Source organism: Chrysochloris asiatica, unplaced genomic scaffold (assembly GCF_000296735.1).
Source record: "Chrysochloris asiatica unplaced genomic scaffold, ChrAsi1.0 scaffold00003, whole genome shotgun sequence".
In the NCBI taxonomy this organism is placed as follows: Eukaryota; Metazoa; Chordata; class Mammalia; order Afrosoricida; family Chrysochloridae; genus Chrysochloris; species Chrysochloris asiatica.
Genome location: NW_006408521.1, coordinates 17,873,565 through 17,889,752, shown reverse-complemented (window position 1 = coordinate 17,889,752; position 16,188 = coordinate 17,873,565). Strand labels below are relative to the sequence as shown.

The following is a 16,188-nucleotide window of genomic DNA, read 5'->3' as shown; positions in this document are numbered from 1 at the left end:
GTTTACAATCACTAAACCTAAGCTGGCAGTAATTCAATTGACAAATCCTGTCTCCTAGCAGTCTTAAGAATATTGTTAATATAAGTATTAAAACTACCTAAGATTACAAATAGAATAAAATATAGCTAATGTGTGGCTTCTAATTTTTAATGAAAATATACTAAAGTGTAGGAGAGTGAAAAATCTAAAGTAAAAGGGATACTAATAAAATCATGAATAAATCACAGAATGATTCAACAAGAGAAAATTTCAACTATGGGTCTGTGCATAAAAAATAATAAAACAACTCTTTGTGGCTCTGCCATCCAAAGAGAGAAAGAAAGAAAAAGAAAAGAAAAGATTTCATTGTTGCTTTGCAAAGACAATGAATTCTTCATGCACAGGTTCCCCATGTCTCATTTATATAATTCCTCAATTAATATGTCTCAATTTATTTATTTTTAATTCCTTAATTAATTATGGCCCTGCCAGGAAAATGTTGCCTTCTTGGTTTTAAATGATTGACCATTCCATGGTGAGCACCCCTTGTAAATATTGTTTCCCCTATAAACCTGGCTAATGCTTGGCTGGAAATCGGGCCACGGGGGTAGGTTCTTTTCCAGACCTCCTGTCTCAGGTTCCTTCAGTCTCTTTTTGACCAGTAAACCCAGTTTTGTTTTTTTTCTTTAATAATTTTGAGTTTTGTTCTACATTTTCTCCCAGCCTATCTGGGACCCTCTAATGTGATCCTTATCAAGGTAGTTGTTAGGGGTAAGTAGGCACTGTCTAGTTCTTCTGGTCTCAAAGTCATAGAAAGTGATATTCACATGTTCCATTGACTCATTGAATGAATTGATTCTAAGCCTCTTCAATTCTTGTCCTTCTTCTTTCCTCTGCATTTGGAGAGACCAATAAAACTATATTTTTTGTGTTTTAATTGTTTTAGAAAAGAACAAAATCTCTAAATACAAAGTTAATACTTTACCAATAAGTATGTTGAAATCATAGGGCTATAAGCACTGTGTTTATAGTCTGAGATCCATGGATTATCTAGTGTTGTCCTGAGGTGGTTAATGTTTTACACCACACATGGGGTGTCAGGTTATGGCATAATGGTTGCTCAGTTGTTGTTGTTGTTGAGTGCCAATGATCAGTTCCTGCTCATAGCAACTCTGTGTAGGGTTTCCAAGGCTTTAAATCCTTTTAGAAGCAGAAAGCTTTATCTTTCTCCCGTGGAGCATCTGGTGGGCTAGAACTGCCAACCTTGTGTTTCGCAGCCACCATGCTCCCATAGTTGATCAATAGAGTGGTATTTTTGACACTCTTAGCCACTTTCCTAACTGGTTTTTATAATTATGAATTTCTTCAGAATACTTTTTGAAAGACCATTTGACAGTATTTACTTTTTAAACTGCCCAAACATAATTTAAAATAGATACATCACACTAATCCCCATCTCTGTATGTAGTCTGGTCTTTCTAGACACCACTGTTAGGTTTTTTGTCAGCCTTTCAGAAATTTTTTCTTCTATGTGTGTGTTCTTTTTAATTTTTCAACAATGGAATTTTATTTTATGTATTTGGTTACGGTACTTAAAACCTCAGATAAATATTGAAGTGTACAGTATCTGACTGATTACAAGATAGTATGATTTTTAGAAAATTAACATATAAGCCAGTCTTTCTTCTAAAGTTTTGGAGCCTCTCCAGTCACTCCAGAACCACGGCATGAAGTAGCATTTTGGGACACATCTTGGAGTTTTGTGCCTGAGTTGCATGGCTTCGAGCTCCCAGACTTGACTTTTCTGGCCTTTCACATCCACATAGGCTCATGGAGGTTATAACCTCTCTAGATTCAACAAGTTTTTGTGCTGTATGCTTTAAGTTTCTGAGCTGCTGTTTGCCCCAAGAAGGAAACCAGTGGACATGTTTAAAAATGAAATGGCATACTTAAAAAAAAAAAATCAAATGGCAGAACACTCATTAAATTTTCAGGGTGAAAATGTTTGTATAGCTCTAGAAATTTCTCTTTGTTTTTTAAGTAGCTAAGCATTTTATCTCCAATTCTGCTTTATTATCAACTTAGATACAGTTGTTGATTTTTCTATCAGATGTTAGTTATATTTACTGGGTTACAGATAGAGGGAAACCACCACACTAGTCAAGCACTAGCTTCAGCTCCTTTGTACTTACTGCCTGTTTCCTCAGCCTGGAAGCTTCTTCTCTCTAGTTCTTTCCCCCCCACGCCACCCCCACCCCCACCCCCACCCTCAGGGCTCACTCCTGGCTTCCATCAGGTCTGGACCCAGATGTCAGCTTCTCAGAGAGGCCTAGACTGTCCATCTTAAGTAGACGAGCAATCTTTCTTCCTCACCACCAACTACCCTTCGTGCGCTCTTCTACTTACCCAGCTTCATTTTCCTCCATCAGAGTATCACTACCTGATGAATCATATTTCACTGTATTTGTTTGATTTTTTTTTTTTTTTTTTTTTAAATCTCGCTCTTCCTACTGGACTATAAGCTCTGTGAGGTCAGAGACTTTGCCTGTTTTGTTCCTTCTTTGTCCCCAGTGCCTAGAGACGAGCCTGGCACTGTACCCATGTAATCTAGGTCAGATTCACGAATGGCTTATTTATTTGCTTCTGATAAAGATAAGCAGTCAAATGAATAGGTTGTTTGATTTGTATCTGAGTCCCAGCTCTGCTGCTACCAGCCCATGTGACACAGGGAAAATTATGTTTCTTATCTAGGAAATGAAGATTTTAAATGAAATGACCTTGGCGGTCCACCAGAACAACCAAATCCATTGCCATCGAGTCCATTCTGACTCATAGTGACCCTGTAGGACAGAGTAGAACTGCCCCATAAAGTGTCCAAAGCTGTAATATTTTTGAAAGCAGGCTGCCGTGTTTAACTCCTGCAGAGTGGCTGGTGTGTTTGAACTGCCAACCTCTTAATTAGCAGCCGAGCCCTTAACCTGCTGTGCCACCAGGGCTCCTAAATTTAGCCCTAGCACTCTGTATTGTTATTCTGTTTCACTTATTTTTCTATGTTAATATTTTTTTCCTAGTTCTGGCTTCAGTTACACATGGTAAAAATTATCAGTGATTTTACTGACCATGCTCTCACTTTATTGGGTTAGGTGTAAACTCAAGGATAAGCTAGCATTTTCACTGATGTCTTCAGAGTTCATATAATCACAGCACAGGAATGTTTCACTCTCATACTCCTGTCTCCAATGGGTATGACTTACTTGGAAGAGAATGAAGACGTGTAAGTGCTGTATCAGCTCTACCAGCCCACCTATTGCTTAACTAGAGACCTGCATTTTGATCTCTTTCCACTCCTTACCTGCCCTGCATTCCTAACTTCTCAGTTCTGCCACAACACGTAGACTCGACAGTTCCTTCTCCCTCTTCACTGTCACCAACACACATGGTTTTTTCCAGACTGCTTTTCCCAACACAGACACCTCCCCCGCCCCCCACTAGAAGAATAAACAGAGTCCTGGTGTGGTGCCGTACGATAAACACTCAACCTCAAGGTCAGTTTGAACCACAAGGTTGGGGGTTCAGATTCACCACCTGCTCCTTGGAAACCCTATACAGCGTTGCTATGAGTCAGAACCGACTCAACAGCACTTAAGAACAGTAGAAGAATAAACAGACTTAAGAATTTAACCATTTCTTCAGGAAATTATATTAACTGCTGTTCCATTTCTTGATCCATCTCAAAAGGCCACATGACTTTAAGAAGTTAGAAATGAGCGATTTTACTGTCACTGTTTTCTTCCAGCCCATTTGCTTATGTGGACCCCTTGCATTGTAACATGGCCTATTTGTACCTTGAGCTCCTCAAAGACTCACTCAACGAGTATGCATATGCAGCCGAGCTAGCAGACTTGAGCTATGACCTCCAAAATACCATCTATGGGATGTATGTAAGTAGCCACGTCTTACAGCCTTCCACTCATCAACAATTTTTATATTGATTTGATGGAAGCATTTTAAATGAAGGGTATGATTTCATTTTTTTTTTAAATCTTTATGGCTAATAATATTTTCTCATCATTTCATTTCTAAGTTAAGTCTTACATTAAGTATTCCACAATATACCATTCATATTCAAATTTTCCTTGATTTCTTTCTGTTTTTTTTTAAAACATTTTTCATCAGATTATTGTTATTTCTCCTCAAATAAAATTGGACCCTGATTTAATGTTTAGATCTCATCCATTGTGTAGCTGAAGTCTTGCTCTCTGGCAGAAGGGAATGGTTTTTACTGGCCTTGATAAAACATAAGGTCGACCTGTGCTATTTCCCTACAAATTGAGATTATGAGGCTGCATATCCATACTCTTCAGTCATGTCATGCTTCTTCATTGCCATCCCACTGCTTGAGGTATCAAAGTGTTTCTTTTGTTTTTCTTTTTTGTTAGTCGCTACATTTATGCTGATCCTCTCCATTGCAACATGACATACCTGTTTATCAGGTTACTGAAGGATGATTTAAAAGAGTATACATATGCAGCACGCCTCTCAGGTTTGAGCTATGGCATTGCATCAGGAATGAATGCAATACTTGTAAGTCAAATGAAAAACCAAAACAAAGGGCATCACACGGTTAAAGCCTTATGTGTAGCTTGGGAAAACTATTAATTTCTGCATTTTTAAACAAGAAAGTTGATGGGGTTTTTTTCCTTGCACCTTTTTGATGATTGAAGAATGCAAACTAAAATCAGTTCTCCTAATGAGTGGTGTAGTCAAGTTTAGTGTGCCTTGTGAACATGTATGTGTGCTGTGTTTATTTGCATGTTCCTCAGCTTGAGATGTTGCACACCCTAACCAAGAAAGCTTGCTGTTCTCACACACAGTGAAAGATCAGCCTAGTTGTGGTGGTGCTTGACTTATACTTGTATAGAAGCCGACTGTATTTCTGCCAACTGTAGTGCAAAGTTCCAGTGTTTGAAAGCATTTAACATTCTCATTTAATTTCTTTTGTAACATGCATCATTAACTATTTTTAAGTGTGTTTAAAAATAGTATTAATTGCACCCTTTTTCTCAAACTGTTGGTGATGTTTCCAAGCATGCTTATATTTGTGTTCCAAATTAACATCTCTTTTATGATAAAGCACACATTCATCTTCACTTTTCTTAAAAATATATTTTATGTTTCAGTAAAACCAAAAATGAGAGTATGTGCTGTGTACTCCTTTTAAAGATTATTATCCAAAAGGTTTTAGGATTTAGAAATGTTATGTTTTACAGTGACTTCATTCTTTTACTCACATAAATAAATTATCTATTGACTTTTATTTGATGTGGAAGAATGTATGTAATCTAACCATCCTCAGAGTCTGGGAAATTCTAAGTCCCAAAAATCTAAATTAACACCAAATAGAAAACCATTCATTTATTTTCTGGTTTTTACCTTTGACATTTAGTAGCATATTACTTTTAATGTAAGTGACTTTTTGTATGTGATGAAATGTACTGTTTTTAGTCTAGTCCTTATAGTACTTGATGCGTTTTCCTCAGCCACTGACCTGCTGAGCTTTTTATGTCATTCATCACAGGTGAGAGGCTTCCACAGGTATTCATGCTTATTACTGTGTATCCTCTAATACTACGGAATTATAACAACATAGGCATTCCCCACTTTTCAAAGCATTATACTTTCAGAAACTATTGTTGTTGTTGTTGTTGTTAAGTGCCGTTGAGTCAGTTCTGACCCATAGCAACCCTATATAGGTTTTCCAAGGAGCAGCCGGTAAGCTTGAACGTCCAACTTTGCGTTTCAAACTGACTTTTGCAGTCCAGCACACTAACCCCTAACCCACAGCACCACACCAAGACTCCAAGGAGCTCTGGTAGCGTAATGGTTATGAATCAGGCTGCTAATCCCATGGCTAGCAATTCAGAACTACTAGCAGTTCCACAGGAGAAAGAAGAGGCTTTCTGCTCCCATAAAGATTTACAGCCTCAGAAATCCTATACAGGGTCACTATGAGTCGGAACCAACTCCACGGCACATAGCCACCACTTTGAGTCCTAGCGTCAGAGACTACTAGACACTGATAATGCACTCTTAGGATTATTTTAAGGGAAAATCCTGATAGTCTGTACAGTATAACCTTACTATATATCTGCTTTTTCTATTTGTAAGCGGTGTGGACCCTTACTGGGCAACGGTTAATGAAAAAAGTGGCAAAGTGCCATATAATAAATTTGGATCTGCTTGATTTCTCTGAGGGTGATTATTTTAAATATTTAAACATAAACAATTTAGAATATATATAGTAAGTAACAGGTAACACTTCCCTGTGATTGTTACCTTCTCACCACAGTTACAAGGAGCTCTGGTAGCGTAGTGGTTACGAATCGGGCTGCGAACCTTAAGGTCAGCGGTTCGAAACTACCAGCCGCTCCGCGGGAGAAAGATGAGGCTTTCTACTCCCGTAAAGATTTACACCCTCGGAAACCCTGTACAGGGTCGCTATGGGTCGGAACCGACTCGACAGCACTTAACAACAACAAAGATTTACAGCCTCAGAAACCCTGTACAGGGTCGCTATGAGTCGGAACCAACTCCATGGCACATAACAACAACAACAACCACAGTTACAAAAACCTTAAGCCTGCCATTCACTAAGATAAAACACATCCTATAATTAATTTAAATTCCCTAAGAACTTAAATTATGATGATGTTGTAGTGTGTGAAGCCATAGTTTGTTGTCAGGTAAGTGCCTACCATTGATTTTGTTTAGGAAAAGTAAAAATATGCTGCTCTTTGGTTATTCCTTAATGATAATAAAGACCGTTACGTGTTCTTTCTAAGTGTTAAATTGTATTTGTAAGAAGTTAATCAGATTTCTTGTTTCATTTTTATTTTAATACTCCTGACTTTGAGAGATTCTAAATGTTTAAAACTCAAGCTTAGTATGTTGGTCTGGAAGTTGTTTCATGATACTTCTTGACTTTTAATACCGTGAACTCTTTCTGTAGCTCTCAGTGAAAGGTTACAATGACAAGCAACCAATTTTGCTAAAGAAGATTATCGAGAAAATGGCTACCTTTGAAATTGATGAAAAAAGATTTGAAATTATCAAAGAGGCAGTAAGTTTTCTGAACCAATTTTTGCTGTTTGTTATTTTTTTATTTATAAAGTTGTATTACCACATTGTGAAACTTTTTTGAAAAGAAACACTTATAACCTTGTTGAATTAATTTCACATGGTAGGATAAGCCCTTGACCTCAAGGTCAGTTTGAACTGCAAGGTCAGTGGTTCAAACTTACCAGCCGCTCCTCAGAAACCCTACACAGGATCCTTATGAGTCAGAAATGACTTAAGAGAATTTAACAGCAACAACCTATAAAGAGAGCTAGAAAGCTCTGTTGGACACCTAGCCCCATTCCCTATAGGCCCAACACTGACTTTTAGAGAGATAGAAAGAAAGAGAGAGACTCTTGAGGTAGACCTAGTGGCTGTCCGAGACTCCTTGAAGGTTCCATCCTACTTCCATTTCATAAGAACGCTTGATTCAGCAGAATGTGTTCGCCTCTGTCATGAGAAAACCTTGTCAACTTGATGCATCTTCCACATAAATCAATCCACATTTGGCCCAGTAATGGAACTTTGCAGTGGAAGGCTGCTCTTTAAAGTCAAACTATGACTGTAAGAGTTAGCATCAGTTTTGAAATGAAGATCCAATAGTGTACATACATGTATGCATACATAGAAATGTATATACAATTATAGACATATATTTATTCATAGTGTTTTCTTAGTAACATTCTAAGTTACTAAGAGTATCTTGTTAGTATAGAATCCAAGGGCGCCAACCAATGGAGGCCCTGCAGAGCTGGGGATACCTTTTTGAGATAAAGGATGTCCCACAGTCTTAGACACGCACTTAGAGTATGTGTCAGATGCTGGGATTAGTACAGCAGCCTGCATGAAGAAGCTTGCCATTATTTTACATATCACAGAGAGTAAGCCTCCATTCTTTGTTATATTCTTCAAAAAGACGTATATATTCCCACATCCCAGTAGCATAACTTATATAAAATAAAGCTTGATTATAGCTGGTCTTTTGAAGTAATTTTAAGATAACTTATAAAATTAATGAATTCTCTTCACTAGTATATGCGATCTCTTAACAATTTTCGGGCTGAACAGCCTCACCAGCACGCCATGTACTACCTCCGCTTGCTGATGACTGAAGTAGCGTGGACTAAAGATGAGTTAAAGGAAGCCCTGGACGGTGAGACTCTGCTTCCTTTTTAGCTACTCAAAGGCTAATGTGTTCTGTTTTGGTTTTCCTCGATTCGTATTAGTTTATGTATAAAGTTTACATAAAATTTAAAGTAACATTTCTTTTGAAGCCAGGTATGCATGTCTTTTAAAAACAGTGGTGGTCATTGAAGTGGCTTTTGCATTCAGGCAATTTTGTCATACTTGCTATTTTCATTCTAAAGATCACTAAATGTCCTAACCCATTACGTCATAACACTGAATTTTAAGAAAAGGAGAAATGGACTGAACTTGAACTTTTAGCACCCAGAAGGAAGGTTTCAACATTTTTCCTACTCTGACATCTTTAGATTTGTCCAGTTCAGTTAAAAACTGGGAAACGTGTCAAGCCTAAAGAATTGTTGCTTTTTCGATATTCTTAAATCTTGTTTTCAGGAGTTATTAGAAGTCCAAAATTCCTTGAAGGTAGTAATGTGTCTTTCTTATATCTCCATCACTTACTGTCTAGTATAAACTGTGGACTCATCATGTGTCTGATGAATGTCTGCTGAATGCAGTAAGATTACTTTCAAGTTAGCTTTATTCGAGGAATGTAGACTGACTTTATTATTATTTTATCATTTTTACTTCCCAGCATTACTTCGCCAGTGAATCTTCCTTCCTACATGCCTAAACATAAGAATTAAAATGTAATTTTGAAAAAGGATACTGCTAAGTTTTAAATGACCTTTTGTGACAAATTCCCTACTCATTATGTAATGCTATGCTTGTGACGTCTTCAGTGGCAAATCAAGGACTATATGTTAAAAATGCTTATTTTGTTGGTGACAGGCATGGGGTAAAAGTATGCATTACAGTACTCATTAACCAGAACAGATATTCTTTTTTATGATGTGGTAAAATAAATACAACAAAAAAATTGCGTTTTATCCATTTTCCCAAGTCCAGTAACATTAGTTACATTCATGTATTTTACAGCCATCATCACTATTTCCAAAAGGTTTTTATCACCCCAGACACAAACTCAGTACACTTGAAGCAATGATTTCCCGTTCTCCGTCCCTTCCAGCCCCTGTAACCACTAATAAACTTTTCTCTCTGCATTTACCTATCTCAGATATTTTTAAAAACTGCATTTTTAATCTGGGTAATTAATATACTTATTTTTGCAAAATGATTGAGTCACAGGCAGTTAATAGCAAGAATTTTAACCTTTTAAAATTCTTTAAATAATTTATTTTAAATATGTTGTCAAGAAACCAAACCTGCATTCAGTTCAGTCAGAAAACCAGAGGTGTTTGGTTTTTCCCACTTCGTTAGAATTTGGGTCAGATGACATGTGAATTTTAAGTAGAGTAATCTCCAGATTGAATACAATGAAAATGTGCTTCATAAAGAGAAAGTCAACATTTTAGTGGTTGAAACTCACTGCTTTGATACACTGTTTATAGATAGATAGATAGATAGATAGATAGATAGATAGATAGATATAGATACCGTCACAGTATAAATCAGCAATGTGAAGATGCTTTAATTTGGAGGTAACTCAGTGTGAACGGTTTGCTGCCTTGTGACCCTCTAAGTCAATCAGATATCTAGGTACCATAGTAGCAAAAGCTTGAGAGTGAAGGGTGGTCCAAAGCATCTACTGACTGCTGCTTTGCGTCAGGCACTGGAATCCAGCTGCTTGAGATACGAAATGATTAATTATATGGAATTCCTTAGGTCAAGGACCTCTAGTCTAGTGCGGGAAGCAGAGATGCAAACCAATCATTTCAATGGAAGCAAGAGGGTAAGTGTAATAGAAGTCTGCTGAGACTGCTAAGGCACCTAGTGGAGAGGACTCCTGAGCAGCCCTAAGGTTCCAGTGGAGTGTAAAAAGTATTCACTTGGGAACCAGTCAGGCTTTGGACCAGAAACTTGAATTTTATTAATGTTACTTTTTGCCCAGGACCAGGCAGTGTGTCATTTTGTTGTGCATGGGCTCACTAAGAATTGATACCAACTCAATGGCACCTAACAACAAGTTTTCTTCTTACCTGTAAAGTGGATATGACAGTACATACTTTATATAAGATAATATGTATAAAATGCCTAAAGAGGGAATGATTGCTTAAAGGGCACTGAGTTTCTTTTAAAAGTGTTGGGAAATCTTGAAAACAGGTAGTTGTAATGGTTATAAAAAATTTCTTCTATCTCAAAAGAGATTTGACTCAAGATATGCCCTGTTACTAATTCTGCCTCCGTAACATAACTAAGATAGCCCGTTCTCAAATGGAATTATAACCAGGCATAGAAGTTAGGATTTACAGTACATATTTTTGGAGGACATAGTTCAACTTATAATAGACAGGATATTTTTATAATCTCAAAGTATTTCACCTAAAATAAGTATTTATTAATTACAATGGGATAAATGGTTATCAATGAGCAGGTGGGCTTTTCAGAATTGCTTATAGAGGGAATATTGCTAAGAGTTTTGGTTATAACCCAAATAGTAAATTTACAGTGATGGTGTCACCTAACCAAGTGGTCAGTGTAAGCATCACCAGCACTACAACTTGTCAACATCGGGGGCCCTGATGGGATCCACTGAGAAAAGCACCTTACCTCAGTGGCGTTCTTTCTAATAATACAGAAACTCAGTTTAATCATGAAGAAACACTAGACAAAATATACTATGCAGTACTCTTCAAAAGTCATAAAGTCAGGAAAGATCAGGGAAGACCCAGGAACTGTCACAGATTGGAGGAAACTAAGATAGAAACCTGAAGTGATTTCCAGTAAAAAGTGAGGGAAGGACAAAATCCTTAGTAGCTAGAGCTTACAATTTCTTACCCCTTACAGATGTCACCCTCCCTCGCCTGAAAGCCTTCATACCTCAGCTTCTTTCCCGGTTGCACATTGAAGCCCTGCTCCATGGAAACATAACCAAGCAGGTGGGTAGTGTGGTTATTTTATGTGTGATTTTTAGCAATCTTTTATGGATCAATGCAAGGTGCTTTGCCTGTAGGCAGCACATTTCCCCCAGTCTTCTGTGGTCTGTGGAGGGAGCTGGAAGGTGGCAGAGGGGGAGTAAAATGACAGTTGTTTACTGTGGACCTGCTTTCATCTACTGCCTCCTCTGCTTTTGCCTTGCACATATAATTATAGGAGAAAATACGAAGAGTTTTCCCTGCATTATATAGGGTGGCAAGACTGGATAGCAGATAACATACTGCAGAATCAAACAGAGTGGATTCAAATTCTGACTTTGCTGCATACTAAAAATGTAACCTGAAAATGTCTTAATTTGTGTGGGCTCAGTTTCCTTATCTGTAAAATTAGAGTTACAGTGGCACCTACATCATTGGTTATAATGATTAAATTAAATAGTACATTCAAAGTGGTTGGCACATGAAAGCACTACAGAGTTCTCATGTCTTAAGAGCTCACATTCTCCACCATTTTTCTATACCGTCTCCAAAATACATGGCCTCTATCAGATGCTAATAGTTGGCAAAGACCGGATTCTTAACAAGGTCACGTCTACTCAAATTAAAACCTTAGGCTCACCTCCTTTGTTATGTGATGACTCCAGATATATGCCTTTGAGCTCATTCACTGGGGACCAGCTCTCTATTACCAATACCTTTCCAGATTTCCAACACTTTTTTCCCAGCATTGAAATCAGTATTGATGATCACATTTCTGCTTCTCTGTTAACCATATGGATTCACTATATTGAAAATTGAATATACTAACAAATTCAATTTTTACCCATTTAAATGGGATCAAATATATTAAACTTGGGTCTGAAAACCCATTTTTTAAGATTGACTATGATAGGTCATTTCGCAGGTTTTCATACTGCATAGATTACCATCCAATGGACTGTTTTTATTTCGCAGACAAGGTATGTTTTTGTTTTTGTAACGCACTGCAACATATCTTTCTCCCTAGGCTGCATTAGGGATTATGCAGATGGTTGAAGATACCCTTATTGAGCATGCTCATACCAAGCCTCTCCTTCCAAGTCAGCTGGTTCGGTATAGAGAAGTTCAGCTCCCTGACAGTAAGTTAAAATGCTATAACTTTGGGAATGGACTAATTTGACATAATGTTTTGGGTGACTACAGATGGGTTGAATTCACTTGCATGTCTGTGTGTAGAGATCAAAGAAATATTCCTGGTGTCGTGTTGTAGATAAGCGCTGAACTGCTAGGTCAGTTTGAACTGCATGGTCAGCAGTTCAAACTCACAAGCTGCTCCTCAGAAACCCTATACAGGGTCGCTGTGAGTCAGAACCGACTTGACAGCACGTAACAACAACAGCAGATGGGTTGACCTCACTTGGATGTCAATGTATAGAGATCAAAGAAATAGTCTACTGTTCATAGTAGTTTAGTGAGGAAAAGTGCTGTCAGAAAATCCTCTGGTGTGAGAGGCAGAGAAGTAAAATTGGAAGTAGCTTATTATTTTGAATAGAATGATACTGAAATTGACTGGTACTCGTGTGTACAATAATTGTTGTGAAGTGCCATCAAGTTGGTTCCAACTCATAGTGACCCTGTATAGGGTTTCCAAGGAGCAGTTGGTGGGTTTGAACCACCAACCTTGTGGTTTGCAATCCAGTGCTGGTTCTACAGTGCCACACCAGGAGTAATTAGAGTAATTAGAAGGTAACAATATAAAAAAGCTACAGAAGTAATTGACTGGGGAGCATGAAATAAAATTTATTTATTAAAAAATGGAAATTGGAATCATAACATTTAATTGGGAGTCTCGAGTAGTCTTTGGCAGAAATAGTTTTAGGAAGACAACAGGTACAAATCATAATATGCATTCATTATATGTTTAATTTTATAAGGAATTAACATAAAGAATTGATAATAATATATTGGGATTTGCGGTGTTGGGCTACTTTTGCATTAACAATAATTTCTTGTTTCTTTTAGTTGTTTGCTATTCTCCATGTATGCCTCATCTGTGCTTTTTTATCAAAAGTGTTTCATCATCCTGAAGTAGTCCTCCTCTTTCCCACTCTTCCCCATGAACCTATGTCTGTGCCCTACTTACCTGTCTAGACCCATCTTAGAAACCACCTACTCCACTAAACTTTCTTTAAAACTCTTAGCTGGAAGTAGATGTTCTTTTTCTAAACTTCCAAAACAATTTCTCTGAACCTCTGTCTAAATTTTTAGTACTGCTATAAAAAACACCACATGTGGATGATTTTAACAAGCACTTACTTTCTCACAGTGTAGGAGGCTGGAAGTCTGAATTCAGATGACTGGCTCTAGGAAAGGCTTTCTTTCTCTGTCAGTTCAGGGAGAAGACCCCTGTCTCTTCAGCTCCTATTCCTTGGTGATACCCATGTGGAGTAATGTCTGTCTCCCCCATCTCAGCTTGCTTGTTGTTGTGAAGTGCCATCTAGTCAGTGCCGACTCTTGGTGACCCTGTACAGAGTTTCCGAGGGGCAGCTGGTAGATTTGAGCCACCAGCCTTTCGGTTCAAACCAGCATTGCAGTCGAGTACTTATCCTACAGCACCACACCACTTTGCTTAGTGTACTCTTTTTATATTTTTTAAGAGAGTAACTCACAATGCACCCTACATTAACAGGTCTGCCTCATTAACATAACAAAGACAACTCATTCCCAAATGGAATTGTAAGCACAGACATTGAGGTTAGAATTTATAACACATATTTTGGAGGAACACACTTCAATTCTAATACTTTCCCTGTTTCAGCTACTTTGCATTTCTTTTCTTTCATTGGGAATGAAGGGCATCTCTGTCTCTCTGACTGAGCCTACTTACCAGTTGTTAATGTCGTAAATTGTCATTAACTCTCCTTGGGGCAGCATTTATAGTTTAAAAGGAAAAGTTTCAGGTGTTGCGAAGGAGGGGACACTTGGGGGTATATATGAAAAAGCTGAAGGTGAAGTATATAACCAGTGGTCTCCACTCCTTAGTGCTGCCAGTGTACAATCAGAAAATGGGATTGTTGGCCAGACTTGGATTTGGTCAGAAAAGAGAAGTAGGTGAAATCCAACTGCAGTCTTCTATGTCTTCCTTTACTGTTGATATCTAAATTGCCATCTATAATAGTGAGCAAACCAATACTTATTAATGTATTAGACTTACTCTATGCTAAATAAATGCTAAGCTGTGTATATTTGCCTAGTCAGTTAATTGCTCATGAAATGAAGATATCAGCTCATAAAGCATGATCATCTATTCATAACTTTGATAAAACATTTGATCAACTGATGCGAACTTTAGTCTTACCTCTCCAGTATCCGACTTTGTGTCCTTGGGTAAGTTGCCCCATTTCTCAGGATCTTAGTTTCCTCATCTCTAAAATGAGATGTTGGGGGAGCATCTTACACGTAACTGCTGTGTATGTGACATGACCCTTAATGTGGATGTGGATAAACAGCACTGAAAGTGGACTGCTAAATGGAAACACTAGCTGTTAAAGGCACTACTAGTCATTTGTATGTTTGTGTGTGTAGAAAGTATGTGGTGGGGTTTCTGTCTAATCTAGTACATTAGAGTCCTGGTGTGGCACTGTGGGTTAATGCACTAGACTGCAAAGTTGTTTTGAACCACATGGTCAGCGGTTCAAGATCTCCAGTCGCTCGTAGGAAACCCTATACAGGATCGCTATGGGTTGGAACCGACTTGATGGCACTCAACAACAACAATGTAGTACATACACTACATTGTATATTTTATTAACTATGGATCACATTTAGTATTAGTGCTTAGTCATAAAATGGATCTTTCAAAAGTTCTTTTTCCTTGAAATTCAGTGACTGTTTATTGAGGGTCTACCCAAGCAAAACTGGCAAAACTGCCAGCTGTTCCACGGGAGAAAGATGAGGCATTCTGCTCCCATAAAGATTTACAGCCTCAGAAACCCTGTGCAGTGTCACTATGAGTCGGACCCGACTCCACAGTACTTAACAACAACAGCAACCGTAGCATAAAGAAGAACTGAGGAAGTAAAACAACTAAACAGAAAATTTCAAAGGGCAACTATATAAGACAAAGTCAGGTATTATTAATGAAATGTGCAAAGCCCTGTAGTTAGAAAACCAAAAGGGAAGAACACACTCAGCATCTCTCAAGCTGAAAGAAATAAAACATTCAAGCCTTGCTATGTAATACTGAAGGATTCTATTGGCAAAATATTGAATGACGCAAAAAAAAAAAAGATGAGAGGGGAACACACAGTCACTGTACCAAAAAGAAATGGTTGATGTTCTACTACTTCAATAAGTATATGATCAAGAACCAATGGTACTAAAGGAAGAAATCACTGAAGGCATTGGCAAAAAATAAGACTCCAGGAATCAACAGAATACAAATTGAAATCTTTCAACAAACTGATAAAGCGCTGAAGGTGCTCACTCATCTATATCAAGAAATTTAGAAGACAGCTACCTGGCCAACCAATTGGAAGAATGCACATTTGTTCCCATTTCAGAGAGGTGACCCAATGGAATACGGAACTCATTGAACAGTATCATTAATATCACATGCAAATAAAATTTTGCTGACGATAATTCAAAAACGCTGCAACAGTACATCAACAGGGATCTGGCAGAAATTCAAGCTGGATTCAGAAGAGGACATAAAACTAGAAATATTATTGCTAAAGTCAGATGGATCTTAGCTGAAGTCAGAAATGCCAAAAAGATGTTTACTTGTGTTTTATTAACTGTATAAAACTGTATGGGCCATGACAAGCAATGGACAATAATGCGAAGAATGGGTATTCCAGAACACTAAATGGTGCTCAGGAGCAACCTGTACATAGACCAAGAGGCAGTCATTCGAACAGAACAAGGGGAAACTGAGTAGTTTAAAATCAGGGAAGATATGTGCCAGGGTTGTATTATTTCACCATACTTATTCAATTTGTATGCTGAGCAAATACTCTTACAAGCTGGATATGAA

At 37.8% G+C, this 16,188-nt stretch overlaps 1 protein-coding gene across 1 annotated transcript in view; it reads left to right on the top strand.

The window, feature by feature from the left end:
- Positions 1 to 16,188, top strand: part of IDE (insulin-degrading enzyme) — a 152,585-nt gene that overhangs the window by 120,882 nt on the left and 15,515 nt on the right. The window contains exons 15-19 of the mRNA XM_006831141.1: positions 3,776 to 3,920; positions 6,989 to 7,099; positions 8,128 to 8,248; positions 11,086 to 11,177; positions 12,181 to 12,292. Coding sequence (XP_006831204.1) covers positions 3,776 to 3,920; positions 6,989 to 7,099; positions 8,128 to 8,248; positions 11,086 to 11,177; positions 12,181 to 12,292 — 581 coding nt within the window. The remainder of the gene's footprint in view (positions 1 to 3,775; positions 3,921 to 6,988; positions 7,100 to 8,127; positions 8,249 to 11,085; positions 11,178 to 12,180; positions 12,293 to 16,188) is intronic.